This window comes from Osmerus eperlanus, chromosome 8 (genome assembly GCF_963692335.1).
Source record: "Osmerus eperlanus chromosome 8, fOsmEpe2.1, whole genome shotgun sequence".
In the NCBI taxonomy this organism is placed as follows: Eukaryota; Metazoa; Chordata; class Actinopteri; order Osmeriformes; family Osmeridae; genus Osmerus; species Osmerus eperlanus.
In genome coordinates, this window is record NC_085025.1 from 8,696,469 (window position 1) to 8,716,567 (window position 20,099).

At 49.2% G+C, this 20,099-nt stretch overlaps 1 protein-coding gene across 2 annotated transcripts; it reads left to right on the top strand.

Moving 5' to 3' along the window:
* The first annotated feature begins 16,158 nt into the window (after positions 1-16,158).
* On the top strand, positions 16,159-19,969 carry hey2 (hes-related family bHLH transcription factor with YRPW motif 2). Of its 2 annotated transcripts, XM_062468185.1 has the most exons (5): positions 16,159-16,984; positions 17,313-17,391; positions 17,673-17,756; positions 17,902-17,983; positions 18,403-19,969. In XM_062468185.1, exons 1-5 carry the CDS (start codon positions 16,902-16,904, stop codon positions 19,089-19,091), a joined length of 1,017 nt encoding a protein of 338 aa, XP_062324169.1. In that variant the 5' UTR covers positions 16,159-16,901; the 3' UTR covers positions 19,092-19,969. The 2 variants fall into 2 exon arrangements, with proteins under 2 accessions (XP_062324169.1, XP_062324170.1); XM_062468186.1 differs by lacking the exon at positions 16,159-16,984 and having other exon boundaries at positions 17,648-17,756.
* The last annotated feature ends 130 nt before the right edge of the window (positions 19,970-20,099 follow it).

A 20,099-nucleotide genomic window follows, 5' to 3' on the forward strand; every position in this document is an offset into this window, starting at 1 on the left:
CTCGTGAGAATGTGGTACACTACCCTGCGTCCAGTGCCTGAGAGTGTGTGTGTGCATGTGCGCGTGTGTCCCTTGGTGCTTACAACCCAGGATTGAGGAGAGGAGGGTAAGTGTAAATGTAGGAGAATAGGATAGGAGGGGAGGAGGTTACGAGACGAGAGAAATAGGCAGGGAGGGTTGGTGGTTGGGACGGTTGGAGGGGAGGAAGGTGTGGTGTACGTGTATGGGGGGAGGGGAGGAGGGTGTGAAGGGTGTAAGGGGAGGGGAAGACAGGAGGGTAGGGGAGCTCCACAGGGGGGCTGTAAAGCTGTCTCCTCCTGACGAAAGGGAAGATGAAAGAAGAGAAGTGAGGCAAGAAAGGAGGGAAGAGAGGGAAGAAAGGAAAGTAGAAGAAAAAGGACATTGTGCCTCATGGCTTCTCTTCTTTGATTTAGGTCTTTGAGCATTCAGGGATGTGGCAGAGAAGAGCGAGGGAGAGAGAGAGAGAGAGAGAGAGAGAGAGAGAGAGAGAGAGAGAGAGAGAGAGAGAGAGAGAGAGAGGGGGGGGGGGGGAGGGAGGGAGGGGACAGAGAGTCAAAGAGGAGTAAGTGTAGTGGCTATGTGACTGATTCACTTTAACATGATAAGTGTGGTAGTGACAACACATCTGCATCGGCTATATTTGAACTGCTGTAGAACATTTGAAGATATTTCTGACAAAACAGTATTGTTTGTCTCCAGAACAGTGTTCTGTTGCAGTGTTATTGTGTAGTTGTGTGAACGTGTTGTTGTGTTGTTCTTGTGTGGCGTATCTCCAGACAGACAGCAGCGTCAGAGTAACTCTAGCCTTCCACTGACCCACTTCTCAACCCTGCTCTGTCACTGGGAGAGAGGGAGAGAGAGAGAGGGAGGGAGGGGGGGGACAGAAAGATTGTCGAGCCAGGAGACCTGCCTCTCCGTGTCTGTCTGCTCCCACGCCCCCCCCCCACCCCTCCAGATCACCCTGTTCCCAGTGCAGTGCCACTGTGACGCCCCCTGTGCCACACTCTCTCTCTCTCACACACACACAGACACACACACACGCAGCAGTGGGACACAGGGACCTCTGTCTGTCCAGCACTGGTGAACACCACCTCACAACTGTTGCATAACGCACCATCTGAAGAACAAAAAGCAAATACCCCGTTCTCTCTTCTTCCAATTCTCTCCATCTATCTATCTTCACCTATCTCTACCTTTCTCTTTCCACATATCTCACCATCTCTATCTTTCTCTCCATCTTTAACTCTCTTGCTCTATACAGTATATGTGAGTGAAAGTAAATAAGAGAGACTCAAGGAGTGAGACTGAGAGAGGGAGCAGGAGAAAGAAAGGATTGAGTTAGGGGACTGAGAATGGAGTGTGTTCGTGTGTGTGTGTGTGTGTGTGTGTGTGTGTGTGAACGAGAGAGAGACTGTGGGCAGTGGCAGGACTGTCAAAGCAGCCTGGGAACAGAAGGCATAGTCAGTGTGGGTGCTGTCTTAGGTCAGGACGATTTAGCCTCGGAGCATGTGATGGGGTGTGTGTGTGTGTCTTGCTTGCTAGTGTTTGTGTGTGACAGTGTGAGTGTAAGCCTGCCTGTGTGTATATCTGTGGTGTGTGTGCATGTGTGTGGTGTGTGCATGTATAGTGTGTGTGAACATATGTCTGCATGAGGGTCTTTCAAATGCTTGCCGCCAACGCAGGGACAAACCTTTATAGATCAGACGTTTGAACTCTCACAGTCTCGTTTGAACCAGGGCACTGGGGGATTCAGGGGAGAGGATCAGAGTCCCTACCCCCCGGAGAGGGCTTCTGGCTGGGCATTCAGGGGGCATGACAGGGTCCCCGGCTGGAGCTCCTTTCATCTCTAAACTGTTGTTGCCTTCTTCCTGTCAGCTCAAACAGGGCTCCTGTGGATCACTGAGGAACGATGTCCCTGTTTCTCACCCCATCCCTAGCTCTAGCCCTGTCCTAGTTCTAGCCCTGTCCTCGTTCTAGCCTAGCTCTCGCCCCATTACAAGATCTAGCCCCTTCCCTAGCTCTAACCTCAGTCTCAGCCAACTGGCTCTTTGAACCTCTTCCTGAGTGGACACAATAAATTCCAGTGTGTGAATAATTGAAATAGTGATTTTTTGTCATTGAACTTTCAATTTGCTTCCAATGCCATGCATAAAACATACTGGACTATGATTTGGCTACAAATGTAGCCTACATCTTAAATTGTTATTATCCCTGTGTTTATAGCTGACCATTTTGAGCTTTATCTTAGCTTTATGTTAAGATTGATTTGCCTGAAATTGTAGCTTTAACTGAGGCACTTTTATTGATTGGCTGAATAACATAAAGCAACTTACTACTGTAGGATTAGGTTTAACCTTACCGTTAGCGTTAGCATTAGCATTAGCATTAGACATGGTGTTTCAGGATGACTACCCAGCAGTTATGGCAGTTGACTCACAACATGTCAAGATTACTGGTCACAAGTCAGGTGCCCTGATCTTAAACCTGCTAGAACTGGACTTCCTAAGAAGGTTGGTTGTTGCTGTCACTTATAATATAAAATGACAGATAGATAAACCACAGAAACTCAGGCCTCACCATATTTTAGACCACATAAACCACAGAACATAGAGAACCTTATTTTCGACCGCATGACCCACAGAATCCTCAAAGGATCTGAGATTCACTATAATGCCACACTGTGTTTTCTTGGAACCTCAGCATCAAAACACCTAGGTCACAAACACACCAGGCTGAATCATGAGAAACTCGGCCTGATAACCATCTGATTCTAGAGCAATCCAGAGACTACGTGCACAGGCTTTCCTTGAAATTCTAATTTAGCTCGTTAGAATCATCAGAACTTATCTCAACTGATAACGAGCCTTTTCACATCAGAGTCTCTTTGTTATCTATAGAGAGCCAGTGGGTGTAACCGACTCTTTATTTCATTCAAGCTCAGATAAAAATGGGAAAGGGGAATTACATAAGTCCCATAACCCTGCTCACCAGTCTATTAGCAGCCTCCAGCCCCACATCAAAGAGAGACGGCTCCTTAGTCCATAGTCCCGGGTGGATTAGCCTGGGAATAAGGATGGAAAATTCCTGGAATGTTAGGCATGTTCTAGGTGATCCCTTCCAGTATGTGCTACACTGTTCTGGTGTGTGTGTGTGGGTGTGTGTGTGTGTGTGTGTATGTGTGTGTGTATGTAGCTGGTGATGACAGTAGACATACAGTATCTGTTCTTGGATTGGTACTGGACTGTAGGGTCTCTGGTGAAAGACACATGCCAGGTGAGCTCTGTTATGCTTCTTATCAAAGCAGTGAAACACTCAGATGATCAGATTAAGAAGGTGTGAAATAGCCGGGCACAGTAGATGTAAGACTGGTAAATGGTTTCATGACTCTGTAGTGTCCCTCATATAGACTTGGTATCAGTGACATTTCTTGGATTTTTTACCAAATATTTTTTTACTGTGTTCCACACTTACACTCACACACACACACACACACACACACTCACATACACACACTTCACACGGTGGTACTACTTTCTGACTGCTACTGGATGTTCTGATAATCAGAGATTCATGGGAGGTTAAAACATTGTCTCAAGCCTCCCTACCTATCCCTCACATAGACATAAACACATATACAGTACACATGCATACTCTTACACAAGCCACACATATGCACACCATCACACACACAGCCTCACACAGACAGTACACATAACCCCTCCCTCCCCACACACACATTACACATTCACATCCTCACATACAAAAACACACATTTCCTATGTCTGCCTATGAGTCTCTCTCTCTTTCACACAGCCCCATGCTGAACTCCCCTGGGAGAAGAGCTTATGCCTGGGGGAGAATAGAGACTAGAGAGACTGCTATATTTAGACCAGGACTTCATACATGCAGAAACATAGTCTGCCTGCCTGCCTGCCTGCCTGCCTGCCTGTCTGTCTGTCTGTCTTCCTGCTTTCTGTCTGCCTGCCTGCCTGTCTGTCTGTCTGTCTGTCTGTCTTCCTGCTTTCTGTCTGTCTGCCTGTCTTCCTGCTTTCTGTCTGTCTGTCTGTCTGCCTGTCTTCCTGATTTCTGTCTGCCTGCCTGCCTGCTTTCTGTATGTCTGTCTGTCTGTCTGCCAGCCTGTCTGTCTGCTGCTCTGTCCGTGTGCAGGTCCTGAGAACAGGGAGCAGACCCAGTAGAACAATGTGAGTGTGGAGGAGTAGTACTAACCCTCACCCTGAAACAACAAACAGAGCTGATGAGAGCGACGCTGCCTCTCACAGCCTCATTACACTCCAGATACTGCTTCCTTACACACACCCTGCCTTGTGTGTGTGTGTGTGTGTGTGTGTGTGTGTGTGTGTGTGTGTGTGTGTGGGGGGGGGGGTCCTCAGCACCACTTACTCACTTAACAATTTAACAAAAATCCAACGCCTATCGTTCTCTTTCTACTTGTCCTTCTTGCTTCCTGTTTCTATCTCTCTCTCTTTTCCTTTGTCTCCATACGCTTACATGTTCCTTTTCATTTGGTTTGGTTTTGTCAGACATAATTAGTGTCAGAGATGAGGAGAATCAGCTTCAAACCCTCTCTCTTCAGAGTCACTGAAACGTTCTCTGTTTCCTTCGTCTTTCCCTCCACCACAAGATGCCTTTCAGGATATGTGTGGACCCATAAATGCACACATATACACACAGTGATTAACATAATTGCAAAACACGACAGTCTCCAGGGACTCATAGTCCAGAACAACATAGTAAACTCTTTCCCATTTTGTGTTTATCTCTCATCATAAACACCAGTGGAACCAAGCCTAACCCTCTAACCCCAGTAGAACAAGTCTAACCCTAATCCTATAAACCTCTTCACCTAGACCCTAAACTTCGATACCCCTAACCCTCTCATACTAACCATAACCCTCTCACCCTAATCTATCTCTCTCTAACAGATGTAACTACTTTCTCACAGTAGGCATAAAGGACATTTGTCTACACTACACATGCTGTTTGATCTTATCCATGAAAAGACAACATTTAACCTTTCCTGCTGGCATTCCCCTGGCCAGCACCCTGCGAGTGAGCGTGTGTGTATGTGTGTGTGCAGCCTAGGCTCTGTGGGCCGAGAGGAGTGTGTGAGCACGCCATGGCAACGCTCCCAGATCTAGATAGCGGAGAGCGAGGGTGGAGGGTCGCCACCGTATCAGCCCGGGCATCGCCCTGACAACTGCTGGAAGTGGATTTGAGCGCGCTCAGCTCAGCCAGTCTATTATACTGACCCCAGCGTCACGGCAACGAGCAGCAGAGGAGGATCCATGGCAACAGAAGTGTACATAGACGGTGACCATTATATGACTCTGCATTAGGGTTTAACCTGACTACATCATTATAGACTATATCATGGTTTCCATCCATGATACTGACTCCAGCTATCATGGCAACACACAGTAGTAGTGTGCTCATTTATCAAATCAAATGAAAATTAATTTGCATAGCCCATTTTACAAGCAATGTCACAGAGGGCTTCACACACGCCCATAGAACTGCCCCTCAACCAACCAAAACCCTCAAGGAAGACAAAGAAAAACTCCCAGAAAAACTCACTAAGGAAGAAAAAATGGAAGAAACCTTGGGAGGAGCAATTCAGTGAGAGATCCCCTCCTCCAGAGACGGTTGGTGAAAGAGAGGTGCATTTAGGTGACATGGACAGGCTCAGTGATGCTGGAGTCACCATGGAGATGGAGTCACGGTGTGGCGGTGACCTTCAGCACGGTCAGCTGAGGTTCCTGTGTTTAGCACGAGCGTGACCGTGTCTCAGGGTCCAGTCAGGCCAATCTACACGCTACACGCAACATGCGTGTGATTGTGGCCACGGCCAGCATGCCTACGGGGCCACGCTGGTTGTGGAGTGTAGACGCTAGTGGGTGTCCTGGGTAATAACATTATCTCCACCGTCTGAAAGTTAACACGCCACACATGTGTCTATAAGTATAGATCTGTGGGAGAAAATGTGTGTGTGTAGATGAGTGCAAGTAATTGTGTGTGTATGAGTGTGGAGGGGAAGGTCCAAGCATGTGTGTACGGGGTGGAGGGTGGTGCAGACGTGTGTGTGTGTGTGTGTGTGTGTGTGTGTGTGTGTGGGAGAGTGAGAGCGTGTGTTCCAAGACATGCTTCTGTTGAATCAGCAGTGGGAGCAGCAGAGCTGTGGGAACGTCACCTGATCCATGGAGTGTGTGTGCGAGTGTGTCTGTCTGTGTGAAAGTGTTTGTGTGTAAGAGAGAGAACGTGTGTGTGTGTGTGTGTGTGTGTGTGTGTGTGTGTGTGTGTGTGTGTGTGTGTGTGAGAGAGAGAGAGAGAGAGAGAGAGAGAGAGAGAGAGAGAGAGAGAGAGAGAGAGAGAGAGAGAGAGGGAGTGTGAGAAAGCGCCCTGGGTGCAACCTCAGTGGGCTGGCACTGTAGCGTGTCGGAGGGCTACAGCAGGGGGAGATGTGAGTGACAGTGGGGGGGAGGGGGCTACAAACAGACCTTTGTAACTCAGGGGGGCCAGGGAGACTAGGGGGGCTGGGGGCCAGGGGGGGCTGGTGGGCCACTTAGGACAGACTCACAGGCAAGAGAACCATGAGAGAGGAGAGGACAGGTGATGAGGATTGTGGTGGTGACGATGATGATGATTGTGGTGGTGAGGATGAAGATGATTGAGTAAAGGCAAGTGTGGTCGTTTCAACAACACAGTAGTATCTGTGCGATAATCAGGCCTCCTGGGAAGATTTCATCTGCACCCACATAGTTATGGTTATGACCCTATCCACCTTCCTGTTCATCTGCTGGATGAATGAGGCTCTTTATCTGAAACACATTTAACTCTGCCCATCCCCCTTTCTTTCTCTTTCACGCTCTCTCTCTCTCTGTATATTTCTCTTTTTCCCATCAATAGAAACCAAACCATAGATTCAATCTCAGGAGTGGAGTGCCACTGACATGCCGAGTTCCAGTACTGCAGTACTATGATTTACAGTATAGCAGTACTGCAGTACTATGATTTACAGTATAGCAGTACTGCAGTACTATGATTTACAGTATAGCAGTACTGCAGTACTATGATTTACAGTATGGTAGCAGTACTAAGTTTGATTTAGAGTAGGGTAGCAGTACTATAGTCTGTGATTTACAGAGGAGGAGTTGGGTGCCAGAGTGAAGTCTGAGGCCTGGACAGTATTGTGTGTGTGTATGTGTGTGTGTTTATCAGCTGTCTAAGATGGTTTGAAACTGTGAGGAGGGGAAGGACCACCCTGGTCTGGAGAGTGATAAGAGAAGTCTACCACAATCTGGGAACAACTGATTATAACCTGGTGTGTAGGTGTGTCTGTCTGTCTGTGTGTGTGTGTGTGTGTGTGTGTGTGTGTGTCTGACACATGCCAGAGGAAACATCCTAGAGGATTGGTCCTTATGACTGTCAGAGAGCCATTACCGCTGACTGACTCATGCTATGGAGGACGCTGGTCAGGCTTTAGAGGTGGAAATCAGAGATCACACACACAATCACACACAGCAGAGAGTAACTCAATTATATGCTGCTGGCAATGACAGGCGGCAGCATATACAGCCTGTAAGGCTGTTCAATTTAAGGTTACACACTAAAACTAGAATTTTGATCACCTGCAGAACCAAACTAAACACACACACATACATAATACCACTGTGAAACACACTGTTTCCTAACTTTGCTTACCAACAATCCACCCTAATGTATGTTTTACTTCTGATTTGCTGAAAGACAGGGAGGTGCTGACATCACAACATCAACACCCAATTACCATCGCCGCTATCAACAATCATCACACTGTGTTGTCGCGGAAACGACGCCTTATGCCATCCGACAACCTGCCCCAATTACATCGCCATGGAAACGAGGAAATAACAAACAGGACCCTTCCCCTGGTTGCAGTTTTATCCAAAGGGAACCCAGAGCCCTGTGGAGTCCTCTTTCTAGCTTCAGTCAGATTCGGTGTTTATCACCTGCTTCTAAGTGTGAGCTCCAAAGTCAGACCTTCACTAGTGACCAGTCATATTTACACTTGTCCCAGACATACATCTGCCCCTGTCGCTAGTCCTTTCTTTACACATCGTTGGTCACATCTTTACCTGTTGCTGGTCATATTGACACCTGATGCAAGTCATATGTGTAGGCTCCCTGTTGCTAGTCATCGCTGGCTGTGATGGCAACTAGAGGAGGATAGGTCATCTGTTCCGTTTTATTCATAAAAACTGCTCTAACTTCAGCCCTTATGTGGATAATCCCACCCACACGCTGTCTCTCTCCTGCTGGTCTGGCTATATCAGAGCTTATTTAGAACCGTGGCTGAGTCTGAGGCTACAAAGACTCCTAATGATGTCTTGATAGGCATCCCACACCTCACCATGAACGCTGTGTGTGGAAGTGTGTGAGAATCAGCTGATCCGGGGGGTGGGGGAGTTGACCATGGGGGGTCTTTCCCACACCCACACAGCCCTCTCTAGAATGTGCTGCAACCTCAGATTCCCCGCCCTGCTATCCCTGGAACGTGTAGGGTCATCTCCCACAATGCCCTGCTGTGAAGAAGGTCACTTCAGTAAAGAGCAGAGTCGTGTAAGCGGTTGGTTCGCTTAGCATAATGAGGGGCGGTGTGGACGAGCTAAAGACTATTGTCAGCCGCTACAGGCCATCCTCCCCCCCCCCCCTCTCTCTTTCACTCTTCATTCCCCTTCTCTCCCCCTCTCTCTCTCTCTGATCTCCTTTAATCAATATTCTCTCAGCATCAAAGTGGACAGATTGAGTCTGTTTCTGTGTGCCACCCAGTGTTTGAATGTGGACTCTGGGTTCAGACCCTGTGCTGCTCTCTGAGGTGCAAGAGACCAGAGAAACCATTTCCATGCTAATCACACATGAATAATACTAATGACATGTTAATCTAGTCAGAGGTGTTCATGGAGACAGTCCTGAGGGCTGACCTGGGTAGGACACACATTTGGACACACCTGTAAGTGGGTCATGTTAACCAGCTGATAGTTGATGGTTAGTGTCAGGGTTTTGCTGGATCACTGTGATAGACAGCCATGGGTTAGGTTAAGGGCTATAGGTAGTTGTTAATATTATGATTAGTTGTTTCAGTTAAGCTGGTTATGTTCATTAGGATTAGTCTGGTGGGGATTTGCTTGGAAAACTGTAATGAACAATCTGAACATTCTGAGGCCACAGATGGTTCTGGGCAGCCAAACCTTAATGACAGGGTAGCCTGGTCTCTCTCCAGGGAGACCTCTAGAGAGAGACCCCAGGGACTGCGTAGTGGTATCTCTCTCATCACCTTCTATATATAAACCAGAGGACAATGGCAGCTCACAATGGTGTCTGTTGTCTCCACCACAGACAGGCTCAGGATGTCTTCCTGACCGAACAGTTAAAGTGCTGCCTTAGACTGACCAACCATACTGAAGTTGTTTAGAAAGAAATATGCTATATTCTCAGACACATACTGCAGTCACACATGCACCCACAACACACACATCCACCACACACACACACACACACGTACACAGAGACACACTCACACAGACACACTCACTCTTCACTCCTCCCTACCATTTTCTCCTCCCCTACCTCCTCTCCTCCTCTCCTCCTCTCCTCCCCTCCGCTGTCCTCTCCTCACCACGCTCCCTTTTTTCCCTCTTCTTCTCCTTCTCCTTCTCCTCAACTCCCTCCTCTCCCCCTCGCCCTTTCCCGTCCACTCGTCCTTCCCCTTGCTCCTTGCTCCTCCTCTCCCCCTCTCCCTCCCTCCCTCCCTCCCATCTGCTGTTCTCCCAGGGTCCCGCCGGCGTCGTGGCTGTGTCTCATTAAGGAGTTATGTGAAACACAAACAAGTGTTCTCTCCCGTCTGTTTATCTGGCGGGCGCAGGGCGCACTGTGCCCGCACTTCAAACACTGTGGGAACAGACGAGCGCCCGCGCTCCAGCTGCCCCGGGTTCCTGTCCACACCCTTCCTGCCACTTCCTGCCCCCGCGTGGTCCACCCTGGGGCTATTATTCTCCCACCACAGCCCCCATCCTAACCCCTGTTCTGCCACTACTGCCACCACCTCTCTGGTCCCACTGGCCGCAGAGTCTGACGTGGGGGTGGGGTGGTGAGGGGGGCTAGTGTCAGGCTGTCGTGGGGCTCTGGGGAGGGGGGGGGGGCAGCCTCCTGCTCTGGGGCTCGTGCTGCAGAGCTGTGCAGCTGTGTACACCAGCGGGGGGAGGACTGATGAAGAGAGGGGTTTCATGAGACTACAGCAGAGAAGGTAATTGGTATTAATTGAATCTAAATGATTCATGAAGAGTACAGCAGATACTGTGTATTCACAAGAAGACAAACTGAGCCCCAGTCCAGCAGCTACATGCAGTAGAAGCTCAGCCACATTCTTGCAGCACAGTCATGGACCAGCAGCTTCTCTGAGGGAATTGGAGGAGAGTTGTAACAAGGTGTGTGTGTCTGTGTGAGGGTATGTGGTTTGTGTCAAATTGTCTATCAGCAACGGATGCACCCCTCCCTGCCATCCATCCATCCAGACGTTGGCCAGGGGGATATTGAGCTGAAGCCGTCCCAGCTGTGTGTCCTGACAGAAGAATTAAGAGTGGTGCTGGGCCTCTGAGGCTTGTCAGTTTATCCTGCTGGGCCCCTGGAACAATGACCCTCCATTTCCAGGTCCATTCTAAGGCTGGAGCTGATCTGACCAGCTGATTACTGACCAGCCCCACTGCCACAAACAACCCCACCCGTATGAGATCAGCAGTGCTGCCCGGGCAGCTCGGAACAAACATACTTATGAATCGTACCATTCAACTTGCCAACCTATTATCAAGACCTAGCTAGGCACGCACACACACATACACACACAGACAGCTAGGCACACATAGACACAGCTAGGCACACATAAGGACAGACCGATAGTTAAGCACACAGTCTCCCCATATTCTCTTTTTTGATTTCTCTTTGTGTCTTTATCTCTCTCTTCTCAACAAACACAAACACACACGCACACACCACTTCTCCATCATACAGAGATGTCCTTCAGGCCAGGCCGTTGATGTCTGCTGGTAAAACAGACTCCTGTTGTCAACCCCTCCCTGTTCTTATACAGGAGATAAACCCAGCAACACACACTCACACACATACACACACACTCCAGTACAGAGATAGAGCTGAAAAGTCTGGAAGATTTCCCAAACACTGTTTTCTTTTATTCTTTCTCTCTCTTTCTCTCCCTGTCCTTCTTCCACTCCCCCCCCCCCCACCACCACACACCACCACCCTTCTCTTTCTTTCTCTGGGGTGTGAAAGGGTGGAGATGTTCCAGGGCATGATATGAGGGGCATTCTGATGACAGGTATGTTCCAAGCCTGGACCTCTGCAGTCACAGCTGACCCCCCCCCCTAAACACACACACACCTCTTTAACCTTCCTAAGGGTTCCTGCACGTAGCAGAGTGTGTGAGGAGTGTGTTGTGGACGTGTCAGTGATTTGGAGTCTGCAATCCCCCCCTTCCACCGCACCTACCACTTTCTTCTCCCAGTCTGTCACCCCTCAGCTACCCCCCCCCCACACACACACACACACACCTCGCTCCTGCCTTTGGCCCGGCACACAGGAGAAGAGAGGGGGGAGAGGAGGAGAGGGTAGGATGGGAGGGGAGAAGAGGAGAGGAGGGTGCAGAAAGGTTCAGAGGTTAAGTATGTGCAGTAGTTCCTGTATAAGCTGGGAGTAGTGGAGAGGTGTGGCAGTGTGTGTATGTGTGTGTGTGTGTGTGTGTGTGTGTGTGGGGGGGGGGGGGCAGCACGATGCATGTGTGAGAGAGAGGGGAGAGGGAGAGAGTGGAGAGGGAGAGAGTGGAGGATGGCCAGTCTGGAGACCCTGAGTATCAGACAGTCTGCTGCAGGCCGTCTGCTCTTCTCTGACTCAGCACCAGCTAGATAGGGCTGGCCTTGGTCACTTCCTGCTAACTCAACTTCAGATTAACTATGGGACATGTGTGTGTGTGTGTGTGTGTGTGTGTATGTGTGTGTGTGTGTGTGTGTGACCTGGGTTGTGGGACAGCATGCGTCTCGTCTTAGTTCAAGAGATTAGACAACAACAGTTAGTCATCATCATCCTCACCACAGAGGAAGAATTTGCCCTCATGCTTCATAGAGTCAGTCAGGAGGCAGGCAGGAGTTTTACTGGCCCAGGTGTTTGAAGGGATTTTGTGAAGTTTGTTTATAAATGAACACTTTTTTGTTTTGACAATGGACTATGGGGTCTGGGGCATCAGGGGGAACCCCCAGGACTTCCTTTAACATGCATCCTGACAGGAAGAGTCAGACCATGTGACAGGAAGTAGTAGTGTTGGAGCACCTGCCTGTAATAACCAGACAGTAGCAGCTTTGTTTCATTCATTTAACAGTAGGGTGAAGAACACTCCTACACAAAGTACACACACACATTTACCTCAGGAAATCAAACACACACACACACACACATGATTTGACAGGACAGACAGGACTCTTGATGGGAGAGATCTACATTTCTCTGCTGGTGGAAAGATTTACCCTGCAAAACTTGTCAAGAGAGATCTACTCTACAGAACTAGTTGGGAGAGATGTACACTACAGAACTTGCCAGGGGAGATCTATTCTCCGGAGCCACGCAGGCCAGAGAAGTTGGGTTGGAGTGAGAGGTGCAGTGTGCTGGATGGAGAATAGCAGGAAGGGCTGTATTATTGTGGCCTGGGTCGGGAGGACGCCAGCAGGCCGGCTGACATGTTCTCCCTCAGCAGGATATCCGACTGGCGGCCGGCGCTCTGACCCAACACACCATAATTCACTCCTGAGACGCTGGGCACTTCCTGTTTGAGGACGCTCCTCCTGACCTCCGACCCCAATAAAGACCTGATAGGACTGAGAGAGGGAGGAGGTGGGGGGAGGGTGGGGGTAGTGGTCTGGGCTCACAGCAGTATAAAAGCAGAAAGACAGACCGGGAATGATAGTCTCAGAGAGTAGCAAGGGTTATGATGAGGAGTCTGCTGTTGTTCTAACTCTGTTATGACACTCACTATGTCAGAGTAGACTTTAGAAGGATTGGGCTGTCCCTTCTGATGTTGTCGTGACACACTGGCAGAGGTTTAAACATCAGTGATGAAGGATCAGCAGGTTTGTTGCCATGACAGCAACTCCTCAGGTCCGTTCAGCGTGCTTTTCTTTTCATCCTATAGCACGAGGGCATACTCACAGTTGAGCCAATGAAAAGACAGCATATTCAGGAAGTGGGGGCCATTGTCGCGGCGTCTCTTGTTGTTGACAATGTCTACTGGAGGCAGGCTGATGGTGCCTGCAGCAGTGTGTATGTGTGTGTGTGTTGTTTTCATTGTGTACTGTGGATGCGGGGCGGGGAAGAACAATAATGCAGTAATGCTGATGTTGGAACTGCTCCACACTGCCTTTCCCAGGCTGCCAGCCTTGGGAACTACTGATACCAGGGAGGGGCTGGGGATGGGGTGGGGCTGAGGCTTGGGGTGAGGCTGGGGCTGGGGCTGGGCTAGTAGGTGCTGGGGCGGGAGGTGAGGTTGAGGCTGGGGCTGGGGCTTGGGTAGAAGGTGAGGCTGGGGCTGAGTTAGGGCTGGGGTTGGAGTAGGGGCTTGGGCTTGGGCTTGGGCAGAGTTAGCATGTTAACAATGAAAAGAATCCTTCTGTGTGCTTGGGAAATGAAAAGATTTACCCACACACTTTCACATCCACCCAGGCTGTCACAAACACATCCACACATGACTGCATCATGCCACATCACGTACCCAGGCTTTAAAAGATGGTTTCACAGATATTCGACAGAATGCGTGCCTGTTGAAGTGTGTTTGTGTACATGCGTGTGATGATGCACGTGTGTATGTATTTGTGCACGTGTATGTGTGTTTGTTTTGAGGTCTCTGCCCAGAGTCCTTATCAGTGGTGCCAAATGTTTGCCCTCTTCCAAGGCTGAAAGACAGATACAGCACCAGGAAATATTGAACCTTTGACAGACAACTGGACAAGAGGTAGAGAACCTGATAGAACTGGACGAGAGGCAGAAGAGTGTGTTAGAGGATGTGTAGGTGTTCTAGCAGGTTACGGGGTGTGGGGTTTCCACACCATCAAGCTCAATAACAAACCGGCACACACAGTCCAATTTCAGTGCAGTCGTATATTTAATCCGTCGCATACGACACCGTTTCTGGTCAACGCCCCCTTCTTATATGCAAACACTCAATCAATGAATCGCTCAACGAGACACAGCCTGTCACCTCTCCCTGCCGTCTGCCACAGTGTATCCTGCCTTTTTCTTGTGCAGACTTTGTGCGCATCTCACAATGCCTTGAGTGTACGCAGAAGCAAGGTGCAATACCAACGCAAAACCAATCCCAACAGACATCGTGGGGCAGAACACCAAAGATATTCTGATGTTCTGCAAGATGGAAACAGGAAAATAGCAGTACGCAGTGGCGCTGTTTCGTGTCGACTTCTTCATCCATACTTTAACAATCCCTCCTTCTCTGTCGCCATGTTCATCGTTGTGCCAAATTGGAAGAAGGTGTCAACGTATTTACGGTCAGGTAGCAAACATTCTGTTGCTGACCTGCCTCCAAGTGGACATAGCTGTTAAACATCCTGACATAAAGTACTGAGTGGAGAATCTGAGCGATACTGCTTGCGTGGCGTTCGTACATACGTACATGAACGAAACTGGAGAATATCGAGGCCTTTAGAGCGAGGGGGGTCTGGGACAGTGCACAGGGCTGGGGACTATTAGAGGTTGATGACAGGACAATCTACTGGTGTCTACTTCAGGAGGTCGTGAACACATGCTGCACACACAGACACACACACATACAGTAACACACACATACACAGTGGCACACACAGGCTGGTCACAGTAGAAGGAGAGAGGATAACACGCATGTGTGGCTTTCTTAGAAATGTTCCCTTATTGCCCCAGCCAAGAGAGAGCGAAGGGGAGAGAAAAGAGAGGGGTGGAGAAAGAGAGAGAGAGGAGAGAGGATGTGAGAGAGAGAGGAAGAGAAATGAGGGAGACAGAGAGAGCAAGAAAGAGATGGCAAAATAAACGTGTGAAAGGTCAGCCATTGGCATGGTTCTGCAACCCTGCTTTGTATGGAAGAGCTGCTTCTCAGTGTTTATATACAGGCCATACAACAACACTTAGGAGAGGAGAGAAGAGAAGAGAAGAGAAGAGAAGAGGAGAGGAGAGGAGAGGAAAGGAAAGGAAAGGAGAGGAGAGGAGAGGAGAAGAGAAGAGAAGAGAGGAGAGGAGAGGAGAGGAGAGGAGAGGAGAGAAGAGGAGAGGAGAGGAGAGGAGAGAAGAGGAGAGGAGAGGAGAGGAGAGAAGAGGAGAGGAAGTAGGGGGAGGGGGAGGAGAGCTGGTGGTGTGGCCACCGCTAGCCTCTGTGTGGCAGCAGCCTGCTTGTGTCCCTGGCCTCCTCTCACGATGATTAGGTTTCACCGTGGAGGGGTGAGCTGTGGGAACGAGCCTGCTCTCTGGCTGGCTGCCTGGGGAGGGGGGAGGAGGTCTGGGCTCCACACAATGCCCTGTCTTCACTCTTTAACCCTGCAGCCTGTATAGCTACTGCTGGAGTCTCCAACTGGCAACGCAGTCTGTGCGTGTGTGTGTGTGTGTGTGTGTGTGTGTGTGTGTGTGTGTGCCTGATTGTGTATATATGTTCACCCTCAGGGTGGCTTATGGTGCTGGTGCCCCTCTCTCTCGACCACTAATTGCTGTTTGTTTCAAAACAAAAAAACAACTTGGTCTTTGATCAGAAGTTGAGTTTGTTGATTCTGAGTCTGTCCATCATGCGGATGGGAGTAATGCTGTGTTCAGCTCTACTCCAACTGCCTCCAAGTCCGGCTGCCTCTAACCTGATGTAGATCTTACAATCTGTTTGGTCCCAAAGCAATCTCCTCTCTCTATGGTCTAACTCTGCCCACACCCCACCATGTTAGGTAAAGTCTAATGTTGATTTTCTACCACCACTCCCTCTCTTTTAACTCCCTCCACCCCCTGTGTGTCTCTCTTCTTTCTCTCTGCCCCTCTCTCCTCCTTTCTCTCTCCTCCTCTCCGTCCACTCGACATTGCCCCATCCCCCTCTCTCGGCCTGTCTCCACCCTCCAGTGCAGGTGTAGCCTCTCCACATTCCCAGGACTGCAGGGTGATGTCAGGTCCACAGAGATGCTCTACTATGGGAGAGACTCTGAGCCCCACCCCATGTGCTCTGTTACCCACTCAACAGCTCACCTTCAATACTTTAGTTGTGAAATTTTGATTAGTCAACTAATTGAGAAGAAACGTCCTTAAACATTGTGTAGCCTACCCTTTTTATTGTCTTGTTGAGAAATTAATAACATGGTCAGGAACGTTTTTTTTATGTTAACTAATGTTATTTAACTAAAACGACCCGATGTTATATCCCGAGTCTTATTCTAAACGGTCATTCAGACCAGAGGCTGTACGTCCGTGCCGTGTTATTGTGTCATGGCTCGCGCTCCGTGTAAACAGTTTCTCACGCTCCTTGCAGCCGGCGGCTGTTTCTATGCAGTTCTAAAACTGGGAGACAGATGAATATCTAGGGAGCACACGGACCTGCGCCGTGGCGACAGCACCCTCTCCTCTAAACCTCGCCGCTCTCGCATTTTTTTTCCTGTTGTGGGTGTTCCCGGGACGTGGGCGGGTGCGCTGCTCAGAGTGTGTGATCGAGGCTCCGCCGGTCCGTGGGAACACTGTAGAGAGGGGAGGGCACGGTCACCCCACCAGTCGAGTCTACCTGAACGCACGCACAGCTCCGGAGAGGACACCGCGTGTTCACCATGAAGAGGCCCAGTGAGGATACCACGTCCGACAGTGACATGGATGAAACCATCGATGTCGGCAGTGAGAATAACTACTCGGGGTGAGAAGAGAGAGACAGGAAAGTTACATAGGCCGATGTAAAATAAAGAGGCTTCTAACTATAGGTTTCAAAAATATTGATGACTGGATGTAGGCTACACGGTATCAACTAGAGGATGTTCAGATATGATAAAGTGGCAGAATAATGATCAAATGGAACTCTAGCAGTTGTTCAATGTGTAAAAGTTGTATTAGAGTTCTAAAAAGTTCTAACGTTCACCTTTTCTTTTAACATAGTCTATTTATAAATTCGCCTATTGGTAAAAGAGCCCCAGAGTCAGGGATGATAAGTGACCAGACCTGGTCCTAATGATCTTCTCCTCCCGCAGGCGCAGTAATGGCTCGTTCATCAGGTGCGGGTCTCCAACCACCACGTCCCAAGTAATGGCCAGGAAAAAAAGAAGAGGGGTGGGTCTTTTTAACGTAAAATGATTGATGTTTGCGTTATTATACTAACAAAAAAGCTTTATTATGAAAAAAAATAGCCTATCATGAAAGTTTTGGTTATAGACTATAGCCTACTAATAGTTTACAAATTAGGCGTTATTATTATAATTATTTGAATAATCAGCCTACTTCATATTTTCTCATTTTTGGTAGGCCTAGCAGCAGTCGTTTTTATTTGTATTTTGTTCTTGTTACTTTTATTAATATTGACAAGTAGCCTATGCTTCTACATGCATCCCAAGATTATCGAAAAGAGGCGGAGAGATCGAATAAACAACAGTTTAACAGAATTACGGCGACTGGTTCCAACCGCGTTCGAAAAACAGGTGTGTTGGAATATGTGACCTACTAAGGACTTGTGTTGTTCAGATTCCTACAGAGATTCTTGTCACATATAGGATGGGTTTCATAACGGACACTAGACAGTAGGCCTACTGAGAAATGTTTAACTAAACCCGTGTGTTGTTAAAGGGTTCAGCCAAGCTCGAGAAGGCGGAAATACTACAGATGACGGTGGACCACCTGAAGATGCTGCAGGCCACTGGCGGGAAAGGTAAGGGACCTGATGAGTTAACGGCAGTATTTGAGGTGAAACTTTGGGGAGGGGGCAGTTCTCTTTGACGGGATTAAAAGGAGGGGAAATCAAAGATAATGTCGGGATTGAGCTCGTGGGAACGCGCTGGCAGGACAAAAGGGGCACTTGACCCTGGAATTGTGTTTGCTTTCATTAACCCGCGGGAGGGGCAGGGCTGAGTGCTCACAGGCAGTCCTGCTGGGGGCTTGTTTGGGGTTTCAGCAGAGTGTAAAAACGGCAACTCAAGGGAGACAGAACAAACATACAAACATCCAGCAGCTAGTGTGGCCCAAGAGACTGGGGGCCCACAGATGGAGGGGGGGGTCAGGAGAGGCCCAGGGCTTTTTAAAGCCTGTCACTTCATATGTTCTATTCCCTGTGATTGTGTGTGTGTCTAGGCTACTTCGACGCCCACTCCCTGGCTATGGATTTCCTGAGTATTGGGTTCCGGGAGTGTGTGACGGAGGTGGCACGCTACCTGAGCTCCGTGGAGGGTTTGGAAGGCAGCGACCCGCTGCGACTGCGCCTGGTCTCACACCTCTCCTCCTGCGCCTCCCAGAGAGAGGCGTCTGCAGCAATGAGCTCCTCCCTGTCTCACCACCCCCCCCACGCCCTCCACCCACACTGGGCTGCAGCCTTCCCTCCCCTCACCGGGGCTTTCCTCCAGGCCGCCCTGCCCTCCACAGACAGCAACACTGCCCCTTCCAGGCTGCCAGAGGGACCGCACCATCGCAGCTCCTCTTCCTCCTCCTCTGCCCTTCTCACTGCCACTTTCTCCTCCCTAACAGACTCCTCCCTCAGAGCGCCCTCTACTGGTAGTGTAGCTCCCTGCGGGCCGGCCCTCTCCACTTCCCTTCTCTCCCTGTCTGCCACAGTCCAAGCTGCTGCTGCTGCAGCCCAGACATTCCCCTTGTCCTTCCCAGGGGGCTTCCCCATCTTCCATCCCAGCATCAGTGCCTCATCCCTGGCCATGGTGGCCGCCAGCCCCCCCCCTTCCTCCAGCTCCCCTAGCACCTCCACCTCCCAGGGGAGCAGCTCAAGCAGGAAGCCCTACAGACCTTGGGGCACAGAGGTGGGGGCCTTCTGACTGGGCTGAGTCACACACCTGGCTGGGACCTTCAGAGCCTCTTACTGGTCTAACAAAGGACCAGCCTCTAGCTTCTGATTGGTATAACAAGAACCTTTGGAGCTTCTGATTGGTGCAGCGAACTAAAAGACTGCTGGTGTAGATACGGTCTAAGGATAAAATAGTTTGATCTGATCTAAAGGAGAGCCTGGTGGACTGGTCGGGAGGAACAGATGGAGAGACTTTGGGGGAGAAACTGAGAGACTGATGGAGAGACTGTAGACTGTGGGAGAGACTGAGAGAGAGACTGAAGGAGAAACTGGTGGAGAGACTTGAGGAGAGACTCTGGGACGTTGGAGCTCCCACTCTCTCCACTCTCAGCATCTGACCAGCCCTGCTACAGTATCTTAATGACCGGCTGGCTGTGAGCGTAACAGTAGGTCTCTCTTCTCAGAGACTCCACACCAGGTCTCTCTCACCACTCTGAGATTCATAATCCAATTTGATCTTTATTGAGGCACTGAATAACACAGATAGTTTTTTTTGAGTTTGTTTTGTTTGTCTTTAAACCATGTTAACCTGCACACAGCTGACTTACTAATAATTGATCATCAATCAATCAGCCGATCAAACGTTCTAAGGAAGGTCCAGATATAATTTACTGATAATCAAGCATTCAACGTGTTTTTCTAATCCACAAACTACTAACTTGCGTTTGTAAATATGTTTCTGAAGGTGCACCTCACCCTACAGACTGAAACACCCCGTGTTTTGAGAGCTACAGTCCATGTTACTGGTGTGGTTTTTATTTTGTTCAGAGATGTAACTATTTTCTATGCAAAAAAACCCAAACTGCTACACAGATGTCACAGATTAAAACTGTTTTTGAATATCTGTCCCATACAGAATGTATTCTCTTTCTCTGTCTGACCACAATGGGCCCACTGCCAATGCTAAGATGTTTTATTAAAAAGGACTGCCTTTTTCACAGGGCAGAAATGGAAAACCACAAAGTAGGCTAAATGTTCA

Coding starts and splice junctions, on each gene's coding strand:
- hey2 (XM_062468185.1), top strand. CDS start 16,902: ATGAAGAGGCCCAGTGAGGATACCACGTCCGACAGTGACATGGATGAA. Junction 16,985..17,312: donor AGTGAGAATAACTACTCGGG/GTGAGAAGAGAG, acceptor CTCCTCCCGCAG/GCGCAGTAATGGCTCGTTCA. Junction 17,984..18,402: donor GCAGGCCACTGGCGGGAAAG/GTAAGGGACCTG, acceptor GTGTGTGTCTAG/GCTACTTCGACGCCCACTCC.